This window comes from Osmerus mordax, chromosome 1, assembly GCF_038355195.1.
Source record: "Osmerus mordax isolate fOsmMor3 chromosome 1, fOsmMor3.pri, whole genome shotgun sequence".
Lineage (NCBI taxonomy): Eukaryota > Metazoa > Chordata > Actinopteri > Osmeriformes > Osmeridae > Osmerus > Osmerus mordax.
The window spans coordinates 2,497,380-2,514,055 of record NC_090050.1 but is presented as its reverse complement, the minus strand read 5'-3'; the positions used below and the strand labels follow the sequence as shown (position 1 = coordinate 2,514,055).

The following is a 16,676-nucleotide window of genomic DNA, read 5'->3' as shown; positions in this document are numbered from 1 at the left end:
TGCTTCATGTTTCTCCAGCTGCCAGCCTGCACCACTCTGATGAGTGGTGACACAGGGCACTTCACCCACACCACCCTCCAGAGGGCCCTCTCTGACATGGGCTCCAGGGTGAGGAGAGCAGAGACCCAGACCAGGAGGATGCCCAGGCAGGTCGTGGTGCACAGCCAGACCATCAAGCACATCATCTCCCAGGTGCTTCTCCAGGTCAACCACCAGGCCTTTCAGCAAGGGCTCTGTCCGCAGACAAGCTCTCTCGTCCTCGACACCCAGGAACGCCTCTGGTGCTTCCCCTGGGTCCAGGTGACCGAGGAGAAGCAGATGGCCAACACTCTCCTGCAGTCCTCTGCTGCCTACCAGGTGGCCAAGGCGGTCGTGGAGAGGCTGGAGCAGGTGTTAGCCCCAAGGCCTGTGCTGGCAAGAGCACTGGCTAGCGGCTCCAACATCTTGTCTCGCTACCTGGTTCATCTGGTGGCTCTGAGCATCGCCCAGCTGGTCCCCGATCAGCTGTCGGCCAACCAGGAGGAGAGACTGATCAGCCAGAGAGCGGCTGCCTCCCATCCTCTCCCTCCCAAGTTCCTCATCAGCAGAGAGCTGGTGGAGGACTTCCTGGTCAGCTTCCTCCTGAAGCTCCACCCTCTGAATGGCCGTGGTGTGAAGCAGCTGAGCCAGCAGGAACTGCTCGCCATGACCATCAGGATGACTGCTGTCACCCTGGCAACCCTGGAGAGAGTCCCCGGTGTCTCCGTGGACCAGAAGCTTCCTGCCCCCCTCTGCAACATGAGGCGCACCGTGCTTCAACTGCAGAGCGTCATGGTGGAGAAGTTTGGCACCGTCATCGAGGTCAAGAAACTGGTAGGTTTGAAAGACCCTGCCGTTCTGACCGCCGTCCCTCAGTGTGTCATGGAGGGAGTGCTGAGGCTGTACCAGTCCCTTGATGAGGCCGGCCCTGCTGGTGTCCCCGTCCCCTGTGGAGAGACCGCCAAGGCTGCGGAGGAATCCATGAAGGACAAGCTCTTCTGTCAGCATCTTCCTGAGGCACTGAAGAAGACCCTGTTCCAGCAGTACGGAACGTGGATTCGTCACACGGCGACGTTCCAGCAGGCCTTTCCCAAGATGACCGACCAGGATGTCATGGACTACCGGTGCAAGGTTCTGAAGCCACGCCTCTCCAACAGAGATGTGGTGTGGGTGGAACACAGGTACCTTGTTTGTGATGAGAAGGAGGAGGAGGAGGAGGAGGAGAGGAAGGTGCGTCCAGCCAGCACTCTGATGGAGAACCACCTAGCCGTGGACTGCAGCCTTGCTGCCTTTCATAGGCAGTTCCCCCTGGCTGACTTCTTTGAAGATGTCACACCTGACCAAGGTGACGTCTCCAAGGTTGACCGAGGTGTGGAGAAGCCTTCAGCTAAGGTAAGATAAGATCAACTTTTTTAGCCTTTGCTATTGAGAATATGGTCTATTCATGTAGATAAACCTCTTATTCTATTGTTTCAGTATATACATCAGATTGTCTTAGACGATGTACCGATACCTCTACAGGTTCGAGACCAGAAGTTGGCCATCAGAGCGGCCCGTCGCTTTGGGCCCCTCGTACCTCCAGCCCAACCATGGGCAGGGGATTGTCCTGAGGTTCTGCCAACCACACCAGAGAACCAATGGCTGAAGACCACACCCCTGGACCACAAAGAGAAGCCTATCATAGCCCTTGGCCAGAAGGCCGAGCCTCTGGTCCAGGTGTCAATAGTCAGAAAGGTTTGAACTGGTCTTTTGTACTCTGTACAGGATATCGTTTAATAAACTGCAAGTGCACAAGGAGGCAAAATAAGGCAAACATACCTTAAAGATTCCTTCCCCTTGCAGGTACTGACTGGTGTGTTTGAGCACCACTGTTGGCCCTGGCCCACAGCCGAACGCAAGGAGCAGCAGGACTTTCATGAAGAGCTGGTGGAGCACACTCACCTCCTGCTGCAGAGGGAGGCAGAGAGGTACAGACACAACCGTGTCTTCTTAAACACCCTGCGGCGTTTCACCCAACCAGAGGAGGAGACCACATTTTGCCGGGCAATAGCCTGGTCCATGAGAGAGGAAGCCTCCAGCTTCTTACCCACCATGAAGCTGAACAGAGCCAACCTGCTAAAGATTCCACAGCTAGCTGTAATCTTCTGCAGCATGGTCGCTGCCAAGCTGATGGCCAACTTGAAGCCCTCTGTCCACTTCGCTAGCGGCACCAAGAAGGGAGACGACACTCCCTACTGCATCAACCTCCCTGTCAAGAGAGAGGCCAGCTCAGACAGGCCCCAAACCAGGCTGGAGATACGTGTGGAGAAGCACAGGAGAGACACCCTGGAGGAACTCCGCACCCCTGTTGTGAAGGTAAGCTGACTGAGCAACACACACACAAACACACACACACTCTCAGACACATAGACACACACCCATACACACCTTGGGCTCGTTGTGTCTCTGGACAGGACCGTGAGTACTGGGGGAAGCGCCTCCACGACCTCTACACCGAGAACGGGGCCCTGCCCAAGGAGCTCCAGGAGCTGGGGAAGACGTTCGGCTACTCTCCTAAAGACCCCCGAAGGAAGAGGAAGAGCTGCACAGCCTGGCTATGCTGCTTGTTCAGGCGCAAGTAAAGGACATGATCTCCTATATCGGAGAAGAGTATCTACACTTGTAGTAGATCATTCTAAACACCATTGACATACACTGAAGATGCCTTTACTATGGCATGCCTTTACTATAGAGAATCTAATATTGAAGTGAATCTTCTACTTCCTAATCTGAAAATTCATCTCCTAATGAAGGAGATTGTCTCCTATTGGAGGAAAGTGTCTACAATTGTTGTAGATAAGATACTATAGAATCTCCAATGCACAATTTTTTTTCAATCTCTCTTTTCATATTCTGTTTGATTCAATAAAATATTATAATGTATGAGTGTAGCGTGACATTTTGGGTTGCTTCATGTGGAAATGGTGGTACATATTTATCTATAATTCACCCATACCAGTGAAATAATATACATTTACATTTAGTCATTTAGCAGACGCTCTTATCCAGAGCGACTTACAGTAAGTACAGGGACATTCCCCCGAGGCAAGTAGGGTGAAGTGCCTTGCCCAAGGACACAACCTCAGTTGACATGACCGGGAATCGAACTGGCAACCTTCAGATTAGAAGCCCGATTCCCTCACCGCTCAGCCACCTGATTCCCTATATACACTGACCTGTAGTGTGCTAGTATAGTGAGGCTACGCTGTCCTCTAGTACAGAACACTGACCTATAGTATGCTAGTACAATTGGGCTAAGGTGGGAGGTCTGTTATTATAGCTTAACAGAGTTGCTCCGCGCAGAGGTCAGACATAAAGACGTAAATTCCTCCCCTTGACCTGGAAAACAGGTTGGGAATCTTCCACTGAATCTGTATTTTCACAATTCATAGATTAGAAATGTGTCTTCACATAACGGTTGGTCTTCAAAGTAAAACAAGATTTATTCATGTAGAAGGTCTAGGCAACAAAAGACCGAAGCAACCTCATCATGTAGGATACGAAGAGGAAACAGACTGTGAATTCTAATTTGGTCAAACAGAATTTTACAGGAACACAAAGAAGAGTTATAAAATGATGATGGTGTCCAACTTGTTATGGCTTTGTGGAGTCCAGGGTGTACATCGCAGCAGGACCCTGGAGAGCTGGATATAGAGACTCCATACAATATCACAGGTTCACGTGACAATAGAAGCATTTGTGGACCCCCATGTTTTTTCATTTTTCCAATTTCACATAAAGACCCGAAAGAAAAGTTGAGCCTCCCACTCCCAAGGGGTTCTTCCAGTTTTTTTCTTAATGACTTTTCCTGGGAGTTTTTCCTTGTCTTCCTTGAGGGTTTAGCTTGGCTGAGGGGCAGTTGTGTGAGCATATGTGAGAAGCCTTCTCATCAGTGTATCATTCTACGCTCAATAAGGAGGATCAATGTACATTATGAAAGTAATCCAGAGTCATCCAATGATGTTTGTGTATGCAGGTGCATAATGGAAAATTATATAAACAATTGGAAAATATACTCGTTTAATTCATATTCTTTCTTACAGAGCATGTTTGATTTAGTTTACCCCTGACACATTAACATAAACATGTACTAACATGCAGGGGTGCAGATGGGATTTTTGAACTGGGGGGGACCAAGCTGTCAGCAAATGATTCCAACTCAATTAGTTATTTTGTGTAATGTTATATATATGTATATATACATATATACAGTACCAGTCAGACAGGCAATGTTTATTGCAGCTTCAGTATATGAAGCTGCAATAAACATTAGTATGTCAATCACGCACCAAAACTTCATGCCCTCTGCAAATGTTTTATTTAAACATTTGCTGATCTCAGCAGGATGTAAATTATTACAAATATTTACATTTACATGTATTCATTTAGCAGACGCTTTTATCCAAAGCGACTTCCAAGAGAGAGCTTTACAAAGTGCATAGGTCACTGATCATAACAACAAGATAGCCACAAAACATTGCGAGTAGCCAAAACATGAAGCACACATTGTAAACAACCAAAGTAAGTGCCAAAGGGAAGAACCATAAGAGCATGTAGTTAAACAAGTTACAATTAAACAACATGAACCGCTATACGTGCAAGTGTACCTGTGGAAAAAACAAGCAACAATAATAAAAACAATATATCACAGCGAGTACAATTTTTTTTAATCAGTTACCACTAACCACAAGAGCAACAAGTCTCTGAGCAAGAGTCATTGTGATCCTTGAGGAAACAAACATCGGGTCAAGGGAACCATTCCTAAGTACCGTTGTACTCCCGGAACAAGTGCGTCTTGAGCCTTTTCTTGAAGGTGGAGAGACAGTCAGTGTCTCTGATGGAGGTGGGGAGTTGATTCCACCACTGGGGGGCCAGACAGGAGAAGAGCTTGTGTTGGGACCGGGCGGTCTTGAGCGGTGGGACCACCAGGCGGTTGTCTGAAGAAGACCGTAGGTGACGGGTGGGGGTGTAAGGCTGCAGGAGAGACTTGATGTAGACGGGTGCAGTCCCGTTCACTGCTCGGAAGGTCAATACCAGGGTCTTGAATCTGATACGGGCCATGATAGGTAGCCAGTGGAGAGAGATGAGGAGCGGGGTAACATGGGAGCGTCTGGGTAGATTGTAGACCAGGCGGGCCGCTGCGTTCTGAATCCTCTGAAGAGGGCGGGTTGCACATGCTGGGAGACCAGCGAGCAGCGAGTTAATAATATAACAATGTGTATGTAAACGGTATAAAGTATAAACACTTAAACAATAGATTTACATAAATAAAATAAGTATAGCCTTCATAGCATGAAATGTGAAATGAAATGTACACTTTAAATATTCGGAATTCCCTCTGCAAGTATGACTTTTCTTTGTAATTGTTTTTTTCAATAATAAACCAAATTTATTTTACAAAAAGAATTCCCTCTGCAGCCAAACAAATTTACCCTCTAGAGGCAGACTCAATAGGTCCCAAAAATATTTCTCCTCCTTTCATTTCCCTGAAGATATTGCTGGGCTGTCTGTCTGTCTTGTCTGTCCAGTTTGTCAAGTCTGTCTTGGTGAATATGGCACACAGCAATGCCATTGAGCCTTTTTTGTGTCGTGGTTGATCGCAACCAATAGGTTAATGAAAGGGAGCGAGCCAAACATTTCAATTTTAACCAGCCAAACGAACGGGGCTACTAACGTCATCTCCATGACAAACAGGAAGACGCCAAGCCTAAAAGCACAAACGCCGGCTCCAAAAATACTTTAAATAAGCATAATACACTTTGCTTATTTAAGCAAAGTGTATTGCGTTACACACGCTAATACAAGCTAACATCGCTAACATTGCCTAATCAGCTGTGCAGTTATGAACTGATGCTTGTCTCCTTACGTAGGGAGAGTGGTGGGGACGGATCGGGGTCACTAGGAATTTGGGAGGGACATGTCCCCCCCGTCCCCAGTGCCATCTGCACGCATGCTAACATGTACTTAAGAGACACTGTGTTCTCAGCCCACCCCTGTACTCCCTGTACACACATGTTGGTGTGGCAACACATAGCTCCAGTACCATCGTTAAATTTGCTGATGATACGACAGTGGTAGGTCTGATCACCGACGACAATGAATCCACCTACAGAGAGGAGGTGCACACACTGACACGCTGGTGTCAGGAGCACATCCTCTCCCTCAACACCAGTAAGACCAAAGAGCTTGCCGTGGACTTCAGGAAAAAAAGACAGAGAACACGGACCCATCAATGGTGCATCGGTGGATATCATCAACATCTTCAAGTTCCTTTCTGTCCACGTCCATGAGGAACATGGGGGGTCAGATGACTGAGCAGTTAGGGAATCGGGCTTTTAATCAAAAGGTTGCCGGTTCAATTCCCGGTCGTGCAAAATGACGTTGTTCCCTGGGCAAGGCACCTACTTGCCTCGGGGGAATGTCCCTGTACTTACTGTAAGTCGCTCTGGATAAGAGCGTCTGCTAAATGACTAAATGTAAATGTAACTCACAAGGTCCGTTCACACCGAGGCCATTGTGAAGAAGGCACACCAGCGCCTCTTCTTCCTGAGACGGCGGAGGAATGAATCGTCACATCTTCACACGGTTCTACACCAGCACTGTGGAGAGCATCCTGACTGGCTGCATCACTACCTGGTACGGCAACAGCTCTGCCCTCAACTACAAAGCCCTGCAAAGGGTTGTGCGAACTGCCATTGTGACACATCAATGTAGGGGGTTTCATTATTGGCCAAACAACCACAACTATTCCCTTATGGTTTAACCCTTTTGCTACCTCGGGGTCGTTTTGACCCACAGCTATGTTGTGACAACTTTTCATGATAAAAAAACAAAGTGAAACATTTTCTTTATCCTTCGCGCTGTCTCAGGTTCGTTGTGACCCACAGCTATGTTGTCTGCGTTGTCTATTACATCACGCTCGCGCTGTCTCCGGGTCCTTGTGACCCCCCTGCGGTGTCCGCGTTGTGTATTACAACACCGCCACTAATGTGGCAATGTAATAATGTGTTTTGCTCCTTGTATATTATAAAATAAGGAGGAGGAGGAGGAGGAAGCATATGTAATGGTGATAGACGCTGAAATCGATGTAAGGATATGCTGGAGTTTGGTAATCAATTGCTTTGACCTTTAGCTAAAGTAAATAAGATCAAAATGTAAATATGTTAAAGGAAGATAATTTGTGTTCAAAAAGCTAAATGTAATTTACCTATAAGATTTGATGCATTTGAAATTACATTTTTGCAATCTTTCTTAATTTCCTAAGGTTTCCATTTGTTTTCTGTTTTGTATCAGTTTGATTGCTAATGCCTCGTTCTGCCTGTAGGATAGTCAGCGTGTAGCTTACGTTCGTCCATTGCGACATTGGACTTGACCAAGCTACATCGTGTCCGTTGTCTGTTTTCTATAATTCCCCTTGGCAGGTATGAACGGAGGTTGGGATGTGTTTTGACTTGTCTGTTTGATACTGAAATGAATATGCACCGTGAATTGTTGGTTGGTGTCACAGTTTAAGTATTTTAATTGGTCAGACATGAAAAGTTAAGTTGTATTTTAGCCTACTTGCTAGCTAAGTCGCGTGAAGCTGTGTTGAACGGAGGTACGGTTGTCACGTTCCCGAAACATCTGTTTCACTCATTTCATGTTGGTATCAAGTAATGCTTTCGTTAGATGTAATATTTCAAGTTGAAATGCATAAAAATCCATTGCAACATTGGACTTGACCAAGCTACATCGTGTCCGTTGTCTGTTTTCTATCATTCCCCTTTGCAGGGGCGCAACACATACACCTGGTCCAAGCCACTAGTCTGAAACCTAGTTTCATTCTCAATATAATGTTTCAGTGCTTTTGACATGCGTTTGTTCAGAAACCATCATGAGTCAAAGTTGAGTCATAGTTGGTGTGTGATAATGATGATGATGACCGGTGAGGGAATCGGGCTAGTAATCCGAAGGTTGCCAGTTCGATTCCCGGTCATGCCAACTGACTGTGTCCTTGGGCAAGGCACTTCACCCTACTTGCCTCGGGGGGAATGTCCCTGTACTTACTGTAAGTCGCTCTGGATAAGAGCGCCTGCTAAATGGAAATGTACATCCAAGACTACCAGCACTAACTGGGAGGGAGGGGTGAACGCCTCCAAAATAATTGAAACTAACACACACACAGACAACTGAGAGACAGGAAGAGTAAGACATAAAGTAAGAAACTTTCATTTCGAAATTTTATTGTATATAAAAACTTCAAACAACATCAGTGACCCACAAACCCTATTTACAGAAAAGTTTATCTTTCAGACAAGGGACAAAGTCATGGATCTGGGCCCCGTTCGTCGTAAGGGTTGAAGCTAAATTAATCAATTGTCCCTTTAGCCCGTTAACATTAGCGAGATGAGTGAGAATAGCAAATATCGGTTCGTCAACGGCTGATCCGCATCCAAATCATGTGGTTAATTTCAATCAGGCTAAACTTATCAGGGAAATTGCACGTGCACGTCCCACTTCAAAAGGCAGGAAAGGTCGATCACCAAAACCGTGATTTTCTAACGGTATGATGGCGGAAAATACGAGAGAGCGGTGATAGGCTATTCTCGCCATCCGAGCAAACTATTATAATGAGTCTCTATAAGACAATAAGCATATATTATCATGGCTAAGTCGAACACCGCCACCGCTGCCAGAGCAAGAGAAGCAGCTTGGCAAAAAAATGCCAATAAGCAAAATGCGAAAGTTTTGGGGAAATGTATAGGCTCATTTTAAGTGCCTCATTACCCCAATCAATCAGATCACATTTCTTTAAATGTGCCTGCTGGTATAGGCTTAATGGAAATTAATAATCGAATGAGATCTTGCTAGCGAAAATAATGATCTCAACTCTTCTCAGAATAAGTAGGCTAGATAAAAACAAGACCAAAGAGTATCTAATTGATACGAATTCATAGACAATTATGAGGATATACTGCGCTTATATCATGTAGGCCTACTATATATGTGCATGTAGGCCTATGTGTAAATCCCTCTTTGATTTAATTGACAGGGACATGGCCAGGGAATATGATGAATTGATTCATCAGCTGGTTAAGCGCCAAGTACACTTTTCTTACAGCAACGCATGCTGCGGCTTTGCCAATGTTTTCTGCATCGCCTATACTGTATAAAAATGTAGCCTATAGCCTACCTGACGCAAAAAACCTCAAGGCTATGCAGTCTGAAGAACAGTTAAAGTTTCAAGTAGCTTTATTGTCAATTTCTTCACATGTCAAGACATAAAAAGGAATCGATATGACGTTTCCCACTCTCCCACAGTGAAACATGTAAAAAGCACAGGCACAACAGATAAGACAAGACATTTCGTAAAACATAGCGTTACATATTCACATACAGCAGCATAACCTCATAATAAAGCATAAAGCTTGCTGCGGCGTGTGATATTTGCAATGTACGGCCCGAGAAGGTCTTGCAAATAAATGAGTCCTTGCTGGCTGAATCGATATCGCTCAAACAAGAACTCATCCGTGTGAAATAAAGGATCTTGGCAATCGCGAAGAACTCTATTGGTATGGAAAGCTAATCGAACTAAAATATAGCTCCTTGGTCAACTGGGTCTCTCAAAAAGGGAGCTGCCATATTATTTTCCGGGGGTGTGGCAAGCTTATCCAGCTACACTTACGTTAGACTGCTCTGGAGCAGGTTAGTGCTAATTGATATGTTACTATGGTGATTTATCGAAAGTTGCTTCCACGAACCAAAAAGAGGGGCGTTTTTTATCTTAGCCTGAAAATTAGCTCGCTAAACTGCTTAGCGAGCTACGACGAATACCCCCCAGCAGACTACCCTCTTCTCATATATAGGACAAAGCATTTACACCCTCATCCAACCCACACCTACATCCACACCAGTGGCGGCTGCTGGTCTTTCAAAGAGGGGAAGCTCATTTTCGGCCTACATCCAACATTTTTTTTATTGAGTTCACTGGCTACTTCACCCCTACGACACTAGCCTAGCCTACTGAATGAATGAATGAATGAATGAAGAGGAAATGTGGAAATTAGGTTAAACTGAAACGTGGTGTATAATTGTATGAAATGTATGATGAAAATTGTTTCTGTGAACAAGGCAGACTTCATCCCAGCGTTTGCATCTCATGCTTCTCTTCATGCCCTTGCGCTGACAGAGACATGGATCCGCCCTGAGAACACTGCAACTCCAGCTGCTCTCTCCGTCAACCACTCCTTCACTCACTCACCCCGCTCAACCGGGCGGGGTGGTGGGACAGGGTTGCTTCTTTCACCACATATTAAATACACATCCACACCACTCCCTGTTACTGCCAAATCATTTGAACACCATTATGCGATGCTAACTGATCCTATCAAAGCATGCTTAATTGTTCTTTATCGCCCACCAGGCCCGCTAGCCGACTTTGTGGAGGAGCTGGACATGCTCCTCAGCGTCCTCCCGGATGATGGAACCCCCCTGATAGTCCTTGGGGACTTCAACATCCACCTCCAAGGAACTCAGGCCGTCGACTTCTTGTCTCTCCTGACCTCTTTCGACCTGACGCTGCTGAGCACACCGGCGACCCACAAGGCAGGCAAACAGCTAGACCTCATCCTGACACGTAACTGTATCACTGACTTAACCTCTGTAACCCCACTGCATATTTCTGATCACTACTTTATCCAATTCTCTATCTCTCTCCCTCCAACTCCTTCTACCTCCCCTCCCCTTGTAACTTTCCGGCGCAACCTCCGCTCCCTATCCCCCTCCCATTTCTCCTCTATTGTAACATCCTCCCTCCCCCCCATTGACGAGTTCTCGTCCCACCCCACTAACACTGCCACCGACACCTTGTTAACCACTTTAACTGCATCACTTGACTCTCTCTGTCCCCTGTCAACCAGGCCTGCACGATCTTCTCCCTCCTGCCCGTGGCTTACGGATGTTATTCGTGAAGAACGGTCCACCCTTCGGGCAGCCGAGAGGAGATGGCGCAAGTCCAAAGGCGGTCTGGACCTTGATAAGTATCACTCCCTCCTCAAATCCTTCTCTTCTCACATAACTGGTGCTAAAACCCTCTACTTTCTGAACAAAATTAACTCTGCTTCAAACCCCCACAAACTTTTCTCTACCTTCTCCACCCTTCTTAACCCACCTCCCCCACCCCCTCCCTCCACCCTGACAGCAGACGACTTCTCCTCCTTCTTTGAGAAAAAAGTCGCCGACATTAGCAGTCGGTTCCCTAAACCCACCTTTCCTACCCTCTCACCCTCCATGACTGACCCAACTAAATGTCTAAACTCTTTTTCTCCCCTGTCTGAGGCAGAGATCTCTGACCTCATTCTCTCTCATCGCCCCACCTCCTGTCCCCTTGATCCTATACCCTCCCCTCTCTTTCAAACCATCTCCCCCTTCATCATAACTTTTCTTCTCCATGTCCTAAACTCCTCTCTCACCTCTGGCACCTTCCCCTCTGCCTTCAAACAGGCTAGAGTTACCCCTCTACTCAAAAAACCCTCCCTTAACCCTGCCGTTCTCCAGAACTACAGACCGGTATCACTGTTACCCTTCCTTTCAAAAACAATTGAACGTGCTGTATCTAACCAACTGTCTAACTTTCTCTCTCAGAACAACCTGCTTGACCCCAACCAATCGGGCTTCAAGACTGGCCACTCCACAGAGACTGCCCTCCTTTCAGTCACCACTGCCCTCCAGTCTGCCAGAGCGGCTTCCAGGTCATCCGTTATCATTCTGCTGGACCTTTCTGCAGCGTTTGATACGGTTAACCACCAGATCCTGCTCGCCAGACTTTCTGAGATGGGCATCACTGGCACTGCACTCCAGTGGATCTCATCCTACCTGTCGGGAAGATCCTACCAGGTTTCCTGGGGAGGCAAACTGTCAGGCCCTCGCCAGCTCTCCACTGGTGTCCCACAGGGCTCCGTCCTTGGACCCCTCCTCTTCTCTCTGTACACCACCTCACTTGGACCAATCATCACCTCCCATGGCTTCTCCTACCACTGCTACGCTGACGACACGCAGCTGTACCTGTCGTTCCCCCCGACCGATCCGGGGATCTCAGCTAGGATTGAGGCCTGCCTCGCAGACATCTCCGCCTGGATGACCGAGCACCACCTCCAGCTGAACCTCGCCAAAACAGAACTTCTCATCATCCCGGCTAAACCCTCCATCTCCCACGATCTCTCAATCACTCTGGGATCTGCGACGGTGACCCCTTCATCCTCTGCCAGGAACCTTGGGGTTACCATGGACGACGAGCTCTCCCTCACGGCCCACATTGCTGCGGTCTCCCGGTCGTGTAGATTCACCCTCTACAACATCCGGAAGATCAGGAGATACCTGTCTGAGCACTCCACCCAGCTGCTAGTCCAAGCACTCGTCCTCTCCAAGTTGGACTATTGCAACTCGCTGCTCGCTGGTCTCCCAGCATGTGCAACCCGCCCTCTTCAGAGGATTCAGAACGCGGCGGCCCGCCTGGTCTACAATCTACCCAGACGCTCCCATGTTACCCCGCTCCTCATCTCTCTCCACTGGCTACCTATCATGGCCCGTATCAGATTCAAGACCCTGGTATTGACCTTCCGAGCAGTGAACGGGACTGCACCCGTCTACATCAAGTCTCTCCTGCAGCCTTACACCCCCACCCGCCACCTACGGTCTTCTTCAGACAACCGCCTGGTGGTCCCACCGCTCAAGACCGCCCGGTCCCAACACAAGCTCTTCTCCTGTCTGGCCCCCCAGTGGTGGAATCAACTCCCCACCTCCATCAGAGACACTGACTGTCTCTCCACCTTCAAGAAAAGGCTCAAGACGCACTTGTTCCGGGAGTACAACGGTACTTAGGAACGGTTCGCTTGACCCGATGTTAGTTTCCTCAAGGATCACAATGACTCTTGCTTAGAGACTTGCTTAGAGTTGCTCTTGTGGTTAGTGGTAACTGATTTAAATTTTTGGTTCTCGCTGTGATATATTGTTTTATTACTGTTGCTTGCTTTTTTCCACAGGTACACTTGCACTTATAGCTGTTCATGTGTTTTGGTTGTGACTTGTTTAACTACATGCTCTTATGGTTCTTCCCTTTGGCACTTACTTTGGTTGTTCACAATGTGTGCTTCATGTTTTGGCTACTCGCGATGTTTTTTGGCTATCTTGTTGTTATGATCAGTGACCTATGCACTTTGTAAAGCTCTCTCTTGGAAGTCGCTTTGGATAAAAGCGTCTGCTAAATGAATAAATGTGAATAAATGTAAAATTGGTTAGCAATTTCGCCAAGCAAATACCAAGAAATAGGTTGCTGCAGTTTGTCTTTCAACTACAGTTGCAAAATCCGCAATCCACTGAGCTTGAATAGCTTCCGAGGCGGGACATAATCTCAGCATTCATCCAATGACCGTATAGTTTCGAAGCACTGAAAAAAACTGTTAAAAGCAGCCCCATTGAAGTCCATGGAAGCTGAGCTTCAACAGGGAAATGCACTGTGACGCTACAGGAATGTATGAGAAGGAAATCAGTCAGTCGACATGCTAATATATGTAGCTGATTCTGAAAGAACTCGCCTTCGATATGAACGTGTTCTAACGCATAAAATGTTAACACAATAGTAAATATTTGACCATTAATTGGTTGAAATTTTAGGGGACGCTGAGCTTCCCTTGCAGTCTTAAAGAAATCGCCACTGATCCACACCCATATTCTGTTAGCTGGAGTGTAGACTAAATGACTCAGACTCTGTGGTAGTAGAGGTTCCTGGGCGTCTAGGAGGTGGAATCTTCAGACTGGAGACGAGGCGACCGAGTGTTGAGTCCTCCCGTCTGGTGGACCTCTTGAAGTCCGCCCCCAGGAAGGCATACAGCAGCGGGTTTAGACAGCAGTGGGAAAATGCCATCGGTTCAGCCACCGCCAGCCACACACCCAGCACCACCTCCAGACTGCAGCCCCTGGGAAGGACCTCTAGGCGCATGAGGGCATCCACAGTGATGCCAGCACCATACGGGAGCCAACACAGGAAGAAGCAGAGGACCAACGCCACAGTGGTCCTGACAGCTCTGCGCTTCTGTCTCTGCCCCTGCAGAGGCCCGCTGCGGGTCAGCCTGGACACGATGACACAGTAACACGCCAGCAAAACTAGGCCCGGTACCACCAAGCCCACCAACACCAGCTGCAGGTGGAACACTGACACCCAGAGAGGAGCGTTGTCAGCTGGGTATAAGCGCTGGCACACAATCGTCCCATCTCCTGCTTCCCAAGTCCTGGCAAACACTATGTCTGACACTGCCAAGAGAGCCGCAGGCGGCCAGGCTCCTGGAAAAGGAGAGGGGGTGAGGGGAGACAAAGAGGAGATTCGGTGGTTAGACCAGGAGATGGAGAATACAAGTGAAGATGTACCTCTGTACATCTGAAGCATGGGCACGTCGTGAGAGAGAGATAAGGGATGAGGCTAGAGACGTAGCTCACCTACAAACACCAGTCTCTGTGCCAGTAGCTGTCTCGTGTGTGAGGTGTGCGCGTCTGTTGCTTTGACCGCGGCTAGGTAGCGGTCCAGACTGATGAAGGCCAGGATGAGCACACTCCCATACAGGTTCACCGTGTAGATGACGTGCACGGCCACACAGGTGCCTAATCCGAAACGCCAGTCCGTCAGGGCGGCATCCGCTGCCCAGAACGGAAGCGTCAGCACAAAGAGAAGATCGGCAGCAGAGATGTGCAGCCGGTAGCGGTCTGTCAGACTCAATTTTGACCTGGGGACAATCAGATAAAACCCTCTGTGCAAATCCTGAGTAGGTCAGCTCACTGCAAAATGTTTTTTTTGATCTTGTTCCTATAATCAAACATAAAAAGCATTTCAAGTATTAGAAAGTGTCAGTTGAAAAGACCTGCAAATTAGGCCTTTCTGACAGTGTTGTGATGGATCCTAGTTTCCAGGTGATCTTCCGTTATCGACAGGAACCGGCCAATCGTCATGTTGTTCTAATTTCGGACATTTCTCTTAATATGTAACCATGCTATATTACCATAATGGATGTAACCATGACACAGTAGGTATATGATCTGACATACCTTAATTGCTGTGGTAAGCATTGAACACAGCGGGATACTCAGCAGAATTCTGTTGTTGAAATTGTGGTAGGCCGAGGTATATTCTTGAAATCAAACCTGTGCTTTGCATAGTGGGCAGGTTTTCACTGCAACTTTGACTCCTGAATAAAAAGTTGAAAAAGAGTTCAGATATTGGCAATAAACATAAATTAAACTTTGGCCTTAACTTTACCTCTGAGATGTTGACATGGAAAATACTCTTAAACTGACCTCTCTGAACTAAAAGCAATCCATACACTGAGGCATTGGTGGTTACCACTCTAGGTTCTGATAGTTCAGGAGGTGTTGGCCCTGGACAGTATGGACAAATTGTCTCGTTTGGCTGAAACATCTCTGGGACATCTTTTGATTCCCGCTTTAAATCAGGTGGCAGGATTTCAGGGATCCTTTTATGTTCCCAGAGGTAATCTGTCATCACCTGAATCTGATTTTCAGACAATATGTCTATGGACTGGCCAGACACATTTTCTTTTTCTTCACTTTCACTACTGCTGGTGTGTCTCTCTTCGACTAGAAGCTCGTGTTTCTCCTGGAAGAGCCACCACATGTCCATATATATATATGGGTGCAGTGATTTACTTTTTTCGCACTGCTGCACAGACAGAACCATTTTCCCTTGACCTTGTCAAAGGACACACGTGTTCTGCCAAAACAACTCCAGGATTCCACCGTGCCAGTGAAAACCGAAAAGTAGACATAACGTCCTGAATAGCCATGCTCCTCTTAAAATACGGGGTAAACTGGGAATGCTCCTTCTTTTGCTGCTCATTCATGCACGTCTGTGCATTCCTTTTCTTTTCCCTTTGAAATCAAGCCTTTGTCCACCATTGAATGCACTGAGGACATTTGTAAAGGAGCTGTTTTTTTTATAAGGGGATGCCAACTGGACTCTGCGAAGGTGTTTACATTCAACACCTGGTTTTCCACTTATATTTGCCATGGCACACGGCATTTGCAAATGACGTTGTGTCCTTGGGCAAGGCACTTCACCCTACTTGCCTCGGGGAGAATGTCCCTGTACTTACTGTAAGTCGCTCTGGATAAGAGCCTCTGCTAAATGACTAAATGTAAAATGTAGGTAGATAAGTAAAAGTAAAGATAGGGACTACCTTGATCACCAGTTCTCTCACCAAGCAGACATCCTATAAGACAGTTGCCATTAAGTTTTTATTTAGCATGCAGGTACAGATGACTCAGATTTGTCAACAAATATTTTCCTGTAGGCAATAATGCATTAGGCAAATTACCATGTTTTTCAAGGTGGACTTCAACGTTTTTTTGTCTCGAAATCTCTTTCTCACACTTTGGACAGTGCCAATGGCTCCATTTGTAATCTGTTCCTTTTTCACAAAGGCAAGGAATCGTGAACTTCTCTGTTGAGAAATTGAGTAGGTTTTGGTTTTGCGTAGGTTGTTAACACAATGATTCATAACTGCTTTTTGGGGGATCTCCCACAGTCCACTAAGGTCAAACTAGGCTAAAAGGGGATTTAGTGTAACCACATTAAA

The 16,676-nt window shown here is 47.0% G+C and overlaps 1 protein-coding gene across 1 annotated transcript; it reads right to left on the bottom strand.

Annotated features, from left to right (window-relative positions):
• Positions 1-13,768: 13,768 nt before the first annotated feature.
• LOC136947639 (C-X-C chemokine receptor type 4-like) lies at positions 13,769-16,309 on the bottom strand. Its single transcript, XM_067241774.1, has 3 exons — positions 16,299-16,309; positions 14,527-14,810; positions 13,769-14,373 (listed from the first exon to the last, which is right to left on the bottom strand). Exons 1-3 carry the CDS (start codon positions 16,307-16,309, stop codon positions 13,769-13,771), a joined length of 900 nt encoding a protein of 299 aa, XP_067097875.1.
• Between the last annotated feature and the right edge of the window lie 367 nt (positions 16,310-16,676).

Excerpts from the sequence above, each read along its gene's own strand:
- LOC136947639 (XM_067241774.1), bottom strand. Across the intron at positions 14,374-14,526 it reads ACAGAGACTGGTGTTTGTAG|GAGCCTGGCCGCCTGCGGCT; the intron begins GTGAGCTACGTC and ends CTCCTTTTCCAG.